Genomic DNA, 11,112 nt, shown 5'->3' with positions numbered 1-11,112 from the left:
AGCCATAAAGCCTTCCAGAACCCAGGAGAGGTAAGTAACATTGTTTTTTATTTTCACTCACCTCTCCTAGCCTTCCGATCATTATCCGATAATAATTATTATTATCGGATAATGATCGGAAGGCTAGGAGAGGTGAGTGAAAATAAAAAACAATGTTACTTACCTCTCCTGGGTTATTATTATTATCATTGCTAACGGTGATAAGCTTTGTTACTCCCCGCTGACATGATGGTTTGTTGTTTTTTTTACGGATTGAAGAATACAGATTCAAGTTTTTAATTCATCCATGCCTGGTGTTTGCTGGAATTTCGTCGTCTCTTCTTCTTGTATTCAGCACCGGCTCAGGTTCCAACCCGGCTATGTGATTTTCTGTCTATCCAAGGGTGAGCTGGACTATAGATTTTTTCAATTTCTTCCGATCATTATACTTGAATATAATGATAGTGGTGTTTGTGGGGTTTGCGGGCTCACGGCCCTCCTTACCGATCCCTGCTCCAGATCACAGCCATCTCCGCAGAAGATGAGCAGGAGCAAGGATCGGTAAGAAAATAGGGCCCGTTACCTGCTGGAGTTATTCCCAAACATTCCAGCCATAGGGATTGGCCAGGCGAATAGTTATTCTCCCAATTTACCATGTGGGACCTTAGCCTAAGGGATCAGGCATACTGTACACATTTAACAATGTTTAACTTGACACTTAACACATTAACTACACTGCGATACCCTACTTCAATTTGACCAGTTCAATGGCTTTTTTTTTTTAATTCTGTGATAGGATATCATGCTGTCAGTGTCAAGGTAAACCTTTCTACATTTGTACATCTGTACAGTAAATGACTATGTGACCCCCTGCTAATATCTGCCACTCCTGAGTCATAAGTAGTTACAGTATGATGTCACTTATGTAAAACAGACATACAATGAAACTGCAGATAAGACAGAAGCTTCACTAACACGTAGCATCTTCCTCCACAAACTGCTAAAGATCTTATTTTAAGATATATAAACTGTGCACAAGGAGATTATTCATTTCACAAGCTAAACTTATATGGAGTATGTGCAGATAACAATGTCTCCTACGTGTGGGAGGAAAGTTTATACCTGTGTGATGAACCGGGGTTATAAGATTCGCCATAGTTTAGTTGGGAATACCCCTTTAATCTCCTCCCTTGCTGAAATGACTTCTACATTGATGACTGATATGAAGAAGAAGAAGAGTATAAAATGACGATATTGGTCGAGCATGGAACAGGTGCATCCTGTGAACAACGTTCTGCTGCAACGGAAACCTCCTACATATATTAAACACACCTGAGTAGTCACATGTAATATATTGTACCCTGTTATTGGCTTGTATATTCTGTATATTGCTGCGGCTGTGCTAATGCCCATGGGTACTTATAAGGCAGTATAAGGGAGTTTTATTCAATTAAGGAACTTAAAGGAGTTGTCCATGATTTCATACTAATGACCTATTCTTAGGATTAGTTATTAATATGGGATGTGGGAGTCCAATCTCTTAAAATGGGAACTAAGCAGTCACAGAGCCATCTGATTCTGGCTGCATTCAGAGTGCACAAAACAGCTGATCTATAGGGGTTGGGGTGTTGGACCCCCATTTATCACGTGTTGATGAGCTCATAAGAAAGCCGCCTGGTGATCGGCTATAGGTCCAGCTGAACAATACTGGGAAAATTGTGCAAGTAAGCCAACCATATGGCGAGTCTGTGTCCTTCACAGTCAGAGCTGCTTTTCCAGAGATACTCTACTCTGGCTCAGGGACATTTTAGCTCATTGGTTGGCCCAGTGCAAAGATTTCATACTTAGGCCATGCAAAGGACCATTACCACCCTGTCCCTTTGTGCACCCACACAGTATAATGCTCCCTTAGTGATCCCCACAAAGTATGATGTTCCTTCAGGTGCCCCCACATAGGATAATGCTCCCTTAGTGGCCCGTACATAATATAATGCCCCTTGGAAGACCCAGACATGCTTTCTCAGACTCCACAATAATACAATGTTGCCTTTAGTTATAGTCACCTGGCCCTATCCCAACAGAGCTATCTATAAAGTCTAGATCTAGTGCTGTCTCCAGCTCGGTGTTCATTGCACCTCACTGATGGGGAATAAGGACTTGACAGATCCTTGATCAATGTTGTTTTCAATAGTATCCATGTCCAGAGAACAGACACGCTACCCAGCACCGTGAGACAAGATCGTCCCACTGGATCCAAGATGGATAACAGGTGACCCCCCCTACTGCTATAGGGCCTGATATGGGTACACAATTTGACCAATGGTTATATGGCCCTGTTCTAGCTAATGTAAGGCATTTGAGACAGAGGACCTCCCTTCTGCCGTGATATACCTTCATATGGGTCAACCACTTGAAATTGTGCTATTCAACAGCCTATGAGATGTCACCAAGTTTATGTATTTTTTGTAAACTGGAGGAAATAACACACGTAGCCTACCTTTTCTAGACGATCACATGCATCCTTGGTTCCTGTAACCTACGTAAAACTGTCTACTTTCATGTTATATGATGTCAACCACACAAGCAGAGAAAACAAGATGTGGTTTACAGTGACTTCAGTTCTGTATTTCCTCCTTACTGTGCATCAACCACTTGTGCAGATTATCTCAACTTCATAACGGTTTATTTCTATGTCTGCTGCACAGAACAAACCAATGACACTGCTCAGTACGAGAAGGTAAGCTTTATATTCATTGTATATACTATTTTATATTTTGTTACAATTGCACCTATCTAGGGGTGGGATATATGAGGCAGCATGTGCATAGTCAGTTTTTGATGTTGATGTGCTGGAGACAAGGAAAATGGAGGAACATAAGGATAGGAGTGACTGTGATCATGGTTAAAGTCGGATAATTACAAGACTTGGTCGGAGTATCTTTATGACAGCAGGTTTTGTGGTGTGATCCTTGTATGCCGATGCTCTTTAATGCTCATCTGTTTTGTATCCCGCATCACCATGAGAATGCATCAGCACCCCATCTTTGTATCACAAAGGTGCCGATGGAGGGGGTCAAACACAAAAAGACCTCTTAGATACCACCATGATTATTTATGGTGTCAACTAAAGCGTGAAACAGCTGTGAACAGTGTTTCCCCACTCGTAGACATTTGTCATCCTATGTTGCTGGCATCAACTCACCTTCAGAACCAGCAACATCTTCATGATGGGGAAACGGGCACCCACCACTAATGTACTAGTATGTCATGGGGTGGAAACTGGTTAAAGACTGACTATGACTGACTATGAAAGTTCTCAGAACACACGGTCTACTATGGAAGTGATCAGAGGTCCATCCCTTAACCCACCTACAATAGATATGCGGAGGCAACTGAATAATGGAGCAATAGAAGACGCTGATCTGGTTTGATAATAACATTGGCCACACTTTCTGTTTTGAACCCTGTCCAGATGCCCAGACTTTAAGCATCATAGTCATCTTTTTGATTCTGTGTTATACTTACCAAGTATAGTAGTTTAGTGTTGTCCATATCCCTATCTCTCATTAGCTTTTCCAAGATATCCCTTCCTCCTTCCCCCTTCCCCCTTCTTTTTTCCGGTTTTGGCAACGATAAACGACTCTGGCCAGACAAATCAAGTATTAATCCCTTTGAGCATATACATTTTTTTGATGTCACAGGGTTAGACATAATCACTCCTTTTGCAAATTATTTAAACTAATTTATTTATGGTACATGTGAAAGTCAGTGGTCCAGTGTGATCATTTGCATATGGACACACTGCATTCCAGCCTGAGACGCATGATGCCCCACAACTCTATTTCCGCCCACTAGATGAAAACTGGAAGTACGGAATAATAACATTTAATACGCATGCGCATCTATGCCATGCGTTCCAATGTGAAACACATAACACTCCGAGAATCTCAACAAGGGGAAAGGACCACCCCCGGATGTAGCTTTTTGCTTTTATTATTTTTTTGTTTGTCCATTTGGAATATTGTTTTTAATTGTTCTGTGTATCCTTTACTTGAATATTGTTTTTTGTTTTTGTTTTTTTGGTCTTTTTAACCAGTATATGCACTTGAAAAAGGGCGTGAGGGCCCGAAACGCAGTGTTTTAGCGTTGTGCACCTTTTAACCAATAAATTCTACTGTGACCTCGAGCGCGGTCTATTGCTTTCTTCGTATCAATCTTTTGATTCTAGGACTCTCTGCCCATGGGATAACTGTGCCATATCACGTACTTGACAACTTTGTAGTTGATAACAAATTAATGATCTACCAATGGACATGCCTGCGACAAACCCATGGACATGCCACCATGGCTCAAGAAACTGCAACAAAAAAGGTTGAGGCCCCACGTTGACGAAACGCAGCTTTTTTTGTTGCAGATTTTGTTGCGTTTTTTTTCAGCCAAAGCCAAGCATGGTTACAAAAGAAATGGGAAATACAAAAGAAGCCCTTATACTTCTACCTTCTGCTTAATCCACATCTGGCTTTGGCTCCAAAAGACCGCAGCAAAATCTGCAACAAAAAAGCTGCTTTTCCGCAATGTGGGGCCTCAGCCTTCTCCATTATGCCAGGTTTTTGTTAATTGTTAAAAGGCAGGGACGGTAATGGTTCTCGGCTTCTACAAGATCGTGCAGCTTCTTATTTTAACAAGGATGTATATACGTATATAGTCGATAGATGTATAAAGTCAATGGAAGGATAGCATCTGGCTAATACTCACCAGATATTATTATTATGATTTCTCAAAAACATTATCCTACTACTACACCATATAAACCATATGTGTGTATAAAGTAGGAGCAAGCAAGGGGGCGTGATTATGAGCTCTGACACAGTCTCCACCCACTTGACAGTAGAAGCACCAAAATTAACTGCACTGATGGCGTGGGAATGGCAGGGTGTAATCAGAATTAGTGCTTAGAGCACCACAAGTTGTAAATATGGAAATTATGACCCTAAAAACAACCCAGAAATATAGGAATTTCTTTAACATCGTACAGTGTTGGCCAAAAGTATTGGCACCCCTGCAATTCTGTCAGATAATACTCATTTTCTTCCAGAAAATGATTGCAAGCACAAATTATTTGGTATTATTATCTTCATTTAATTTGTCTTCAACGGAAAACCACAAAAAGAATTGTCAAAAAGCCAAATTGGATATAATTCAACAAAAAAGGGGGTGGACAAAATTATTGGCACTGTTTGAAAAATCATGTGATGCTTCTCTAATTTGTGTAATTAACAGCACCTGTTACTTACCTGAGGCACCTAACAGGTGGTGGCAATAACTAAATCACACTTGCAGCCAGTTGAAATGGATTAAAGTTGACTCAACCTCTGTCCTGTGTCCTTGTGTGACCACATTGAGCATGGAGAAAAGAAAGAAGACCAAAGAACTGTCTGAGGACTTGAGAAGCAAAATTGTGAGGAAGCATGAGCAATCTCTAGGCTACAAGTCCATCTCCAAAGACCTGAATGTTCCTGTGTCATCAAGAAGTGTAAAGCCCATGGCACTGTGGCCAACCTCCCTAGATGTGGACAAAAAAGAAAAATTGACGAGAGTTTTCAACGCAAGATTGTGCGGATGGTGGATAAAGAACCTCGACTAACATCCAAACAAGTTCAAGCTGCCCTGCAGTCCGAGGGTACATCAGTGTCAACCCGTACTATCCGTCGGCATCTGAATGAAAAGGGACTGTATGGTAGGATACCCAGGAAGACCCCACTTCTTACCCAGAGACATAAAAAAGCCAGGCTGGAGTTTGCCAAAACTTACCTGAGAAAGCCAAAAACATTTTGGAAGAATGTTCTCTGGTCAGATGAGACAAAAGTAGAGCTTTTTGGGAAAAGGCAGCAACATAGAGTTTACAGGAAAAAAAAGAGGCCTTCAAAGAAAAGAACACGGTCCCTACAGTCAAACATGGCGGAGGTCCCTGATGTTTTGGGGTTGCTTTGCTGCCTCTGGCACTGGACTGCTTGACCATGTGCATGGCATTATGAAGTCTGAAGACTACCAACACATTTTGCAGCATAATGTAGGGCCCAGTGTGAGAAAGCTGGGTCTCCCTCAGAGGTCATGGGTCTTCCAGCAGGACAATGACCCAAAACACACTGGAGACTTCTAAAGTGGTCAGCAATGAGTCCAGCCCTGAATCCCATAGAACACCTGTGGGGGAGAGATCTCTTGATGGCAGTTTGGAGAAGGCCCCCTTCACATCTCAGGGACAACCTGGAGCAGTTTGCCAAAGAAGAATGGTCTAAAATTCCAGCAGAGCCTTGTAAGAAACTCATTGCTGGTTACCGGAAGCGGTTGTGCGCAGTTATTTTGTCTAAAGGTTGTGCTACCAAGTATTAGGCTGAGGAGCCAATACTTTTGTCCGGCCCATTTATGGAGTTTTGTGTAAAATGATCAATGATTTGACTTTTTTTTTATTCTCTTTTGTGTTTTTTCATTGCAAGCAAAATAAATGAAGCTATTAATATCAAAGAGTTTGTGCTTGTAATCATTTTCTGGAAGAAACTGAGTATTATTTGACAGAATTGCAGGGGTGCCAATACTTTTGGCCAACACTGTATATATTAGATGCTATCTTGTTCCTCTCTTGTGGTGAAATCTTATCTTGTGGTCAGATAGTTCTTTTTTTCTCATTCTCATAGTAATATGAAGCTTCTGACATATTCCTCTTTACACATATCCTATTTTACAAGTTGTTTATGTCAAAACAGTCCATAGGTTGACCCAGCCTTAGTCCAGTTTCACACAAGCTTATTGAGGGCACATTTTTGTACCTATTTTATGATTAAGTGTTCCAACCCGACATTCAGACTATGGAGATCTTTGTGGTGTGGTTTGTTCCAGTCATTGGACTTGTGGTCAGTTGTTAAACTGTCCTTACAGGCAATATGACATGTCTAGAATTTACACCATATTAGATTAGTAAATAGATTATAAAACTTGTAGCAAGCGCCTGAAACAATAATTTGCAATACATTTTGCAATTATATTATAAGTAGTTAGAGAAAGGGGCCAAATGTAGTGGAAAACCTATCTATAAAACATAGTGTATAACACTGTCAGGGCTCCTAGGACTATATATCTATAATACATAGTGTATGACACTGTCAGGGCTCCTAGGACTATATATCTATAAAACCTAGTGTATAACACTGTCAGGGCTCCTAGAACTATATATCTATAAAACATAGTGTATGACACTGTCAGGGCTCCTAGGAACTTATCTATAAAACAGAATATAACACTGTCAGGGCTCCTAGGAACCTATCTATAAAACATAGTGTATAACACTGTCAGGGCTCCTAGGAACCTATCTATAAAACCTAGTGTATAACACTGTCAGGGCTCCTAGAACTATATATCTATAAAACATAGTGTATGACACTGTCAGGGTTCCTAGGAACTTATCTATAAAACAGAATATAACACTGTCAGGGCTCCTAGGAACCTATCTATAAAACATAGTGTATAACACTGTCAGGGCTCCTAGGAACCTATCTATAAAACCTAGTGTATAACACTGTCAGGGCTCCTAGAACTATATATCTATAAAACATAGTGTATGACACTGTCAGGGTTCCTAGGAACTTATCTATAAAACAGAATATAACACTGTCAGGGCTCCTAGGAACCTATCTATAAAACATAGTGTACAACACTGTCAGGGCTCCTAGGAACCTATCTATAAAACATAGTGTATAACACTGTCAGGGCTCCTAGGAACCTATCTATAAAACCTAGTGTATAACACTGTCAGGGCTCCTAGAACTATATATCTATAAAACATAGTGTATGACACTGTCAGGGTTCCTAGGAACTTATCTATAAAACAGAATATAACACTGTCAGGGCTCCTAGGAACCTATCTATAAAACATAGTGTATAACACTGTCAGGGCTCCTAGGAACCTATCTATAAAACATAGTGTATAACACTGTCAGGGCTCCTAGGAACCTATCTATAAAACATATTGCATGACACTGTCAGGGCTCCTAGTACTATATATATCTATAAAACCTAGTGTATAACACTGTCAGGGCTCCTAGAACTATATATCTATAAAACATAGTGTATGACACTGTCAGGGTTCCTAGGACTATATATCTATAAAACATAGTGTATGACACTGTCAGGGTTCCTAGGAACTTATCTATAAAACAGAATATAACAGTCAGGGCTCCTAGGAACCTATCTATAAAACATAGTGTATAACACTGTCAGGGCTCCTAGGAACCTATCTATAAAACATAGTGTATAACACTGTCAGGGCTCCTAGGAACCTATCTATAAAACATATTGTATGACACTGTCAGGGCTCCTAGGACTATATATCTATAAAACATAGTGTATAACACTGTCAGGGCTTCTAGGACTATATATCTATAAAACATAGTGTATGACACTGTCAGGGTTCCTAGGAACTTATCTATAAAACAGAATATAACACTGTCAGGGCTCCTAGGAACCTATCTAACCTATGTGTGAAGAGGACACAATATTGTAATATGTTTTTGCCAAGAGAGTCAATGGATAATGGAAGAATGCATCCGTCATGTTTTTTACATTATAATCAAAGGAAACAAATGCAGATGGGGGTGCGCCATCTATGCTCATTACTCTACCACCATTAATATCCGTTGTTGTCTTCCTATGATGAATGACTTCAAAGGACTGTAATAACTGTAATGTGAACATAGCCTTAGCTTTACACAATTTATCAGAAATTATCCATGAATGATCACAATGATAAGAATAGCATCCTTATTAAATTTTGTATTCATTTACCTTATAGGAACGCAACTGGTCTATTGCTAATATAGAATGACCACAGCAGATGTATGCGCGTGCATGTAAAGGTAAGTGCATGCTATAAAGCTTATATATACAAAGACATGAGCAGTCTATCATTTTAAGGGTCGGTTAATTTTAACAGGGAGAGGTAGAATATCGAAAATAAAATCCAGAAAATCACATTGTATAAATTTTTACAAATTAATTTACATTTTGTGTAGATAACAAACAAAACTTAATACTTGGTGGTAAAACCCTTGTTGGCGCGCACAGCAGTCAGACATTTTCTGTAGCTGATGATGAGGTTTGCGCACATGTCAGGAGGTATTTTGGTCCGCTCCTCTTTGCAGATCATCTCTAAATCATTAAGATTTTGAGGCTGTCGCTTGGCAAGTCGGAGCTTCATAAGTTTTGTATGGGATTAAGGTCTGGAGACTGTCTAGGCCACTCCATGACCTTAATGTGCTTCTTTTTGAACTTCTCCTTTGTTGCCTTGGCTGTATATTTTGAGTCATTGTCCTGCTGGAAGACCCAGCCATGACCCATTCTTAATGTCCTGGAAGAGGGAAGGAGGCTGTCACTCTGGATTTTACGGTACATGGCTCCATCCATTCTCCCACTGATGCGATGAAGTAGTCCTGTGCCCTTAGCAGAGAAACACCCTAAAACATAATGTTTCCACCTCCATGCTTGACAGTGGGGATGGTCTCCTTTGGGTCACAGGCAGCATTTATCAGCTATTTATATTCTATGAGCTCTGACACTGGCTGCTTCTGATTGGAGCTCTGATTCGCGTCCCCTGCCTGACACCGCCCTTCTGACATTACAGAGCTTAAATAGCAAATCAGACACCAAAACTACCTGCACTTGTTGCTTGGGTACAATGGGGGCTAGAGAAAAAAATTCCAACGGTGATGAAATCAATCGAGTGGCGTCTATTAAAAGAACCTAAGAACTAGAATTGGTGGAGGTGGTGAAAGGTCCTTTATAAAAAGCCCTCAGGTCTTCTTAATAATACAGAAGTATTACCCATAATACTCATTGTTATACCATTTTTTCTTTATGCAGGCTGCAAAATTATTAGAAGAAGATTTTCTACAACAAAAAGGAACAGAAGATGCCTAACAGCAGCCAAATATACTGCAACACTACCCTAGAATTCCGGCATACCCTATATGCCATCGTCTACACCATTATATTCATACCTGGTCTACTTGCAAACAGTATTGCTCTTTGGCTTTTGCGAGGCTTCATCAACAGGAAAAACAAGGCCATCATATTTTTGATCAACTTGGCATTTGCCGACCTTTCACACGTTTTGTCATTGCCCTTACGGATCTATTACTATATAAATCATTCTTGGCCCTTTGGAAACTTCTTGTGCTTGTTGTGCTTTTACCTTAAGTATCTCAACATGTATGCAAGTATTGTGTTTCTAACTCTGATCAGTGTTCAGCGCTACATCTTCACCGCAAATCCTTTCAAAGCCAAAGGGTGGAAGAGGAGATATGATGCTGCCATCAGCATAGGTGTTTGGATAGTGGTCGGGGGGGCCTGTTTGCCTTTCCCAATATACAGGAGCTCGGGAATGAACAGCACAAGTACTAGTTGTTTTGTTGATCTTGGAAACAGACAGATGAATCCCATGTCCGTTGTCATCATGATGGTAGGGGCAGAGATGACTGGCTTCTTCATCCCTCTCGTGATTGTGACGTACTGCACCCTAAAAACAAGAGCTGAAATAAAAAGCGACTCACTCAGGTGCGAAAATATGAAGGAGAAACTTAAGGCTTTACGGATGTTACTAACCTGCGCTTCTGTGTTTTTCATCTGTTTTACGCCCTATCACATTAGTTTCTTCTTTTATGTGATGGTCAATGCAAATATAATCCACAATTGTGCAGTGCAAAAAGTTATTCTAAATCTCCATCCATTCTCCTTGTCATTAGCCAGTTTTAATTGCTGCCTGAACCCAATTTTGTATTATTTTACTGCCTCGGAGTTCCAAAATGAACTAGCCAGATGTAGCTCCTCGGTTGTCCGTGTACGTCTCATGAGCAAAGACAGTGTTTCTTCCATTAGATGATCCAGTTGAAGTTTTCTTCAACTTGACAAAATGTTGCCAATTTTTTTTTTCAGACTATTTCACTAGGTCGTGAAAATGTGTGCACCATTTTCAAGGTTTCTAGGAAAACACCTTGTGTTATGGCACAAAGACTTACAAGACTCCTCAATCGCTACGTGATCAATTGATGGGATGTAATGTTGGAGGTATCCATGTTCTTTTTGTGG

At 40.4% G+C, this 11,112-nt stretch overlaps 1 protein-coding gene across 1 annotated transcript; it reads left to right on the top strand.

Moving 5' to 3' along the window:
- The first annotated feature begins 2,575 nt into the window (after window positions 1–2,575).
- P2RY10 (P2Y receptor family member 10) lies at window positions 2,576–10,906 on the top strand. The gene is made up of 3 exons (XM_075259084.1): window positions 2,576–2,716; window positions 8,822–8,885; window positions 9,889–10,906. The coding sequence occupies exon 3, from the start codon at window positions 9,938–9,940 to the stop codon at window positions 10,904–10,906; it is 969 nt and encodes a 322-aa protein (XP_075115185.1). The 5' UTR covers window positions 2,576–2,716; window positions 8,822–8,885; window positions 9,889–9,937.
- The last annotated feature ends 206 nt before the right edge of the window (window positions 10,907–11,112 follow it).

This window comes from Leptodactylus fuscus, chromosome 11 (assembly GCF_031893055.1).
Source record: "Leptodactylus fuscus isolate aLepFus1 chromosome 11, aLepFus1.hap2, whole genome shotgun sequence".
NCBI classification, from domain to species: domain Eukaryota; kingdom Metazoa; phylum Chordata; class Amphibia; order Anura; family Leptodactylidae; genus Leptodactylus; species Leptodactylus fuscus.
Note: the sequence above shows the minus strand (reverse complement) of the source record. Positions and strands in the feature narration are given on the sequence as shown.

Coding starts and splice junctions, on each gene's coding strand:
- P2RY10 (XM_075259084.1), top strand. CDS start 9,938: ATGCCTAACAGCAGCCAAATATACTGCAACACTACCCTAGAATTCCGG.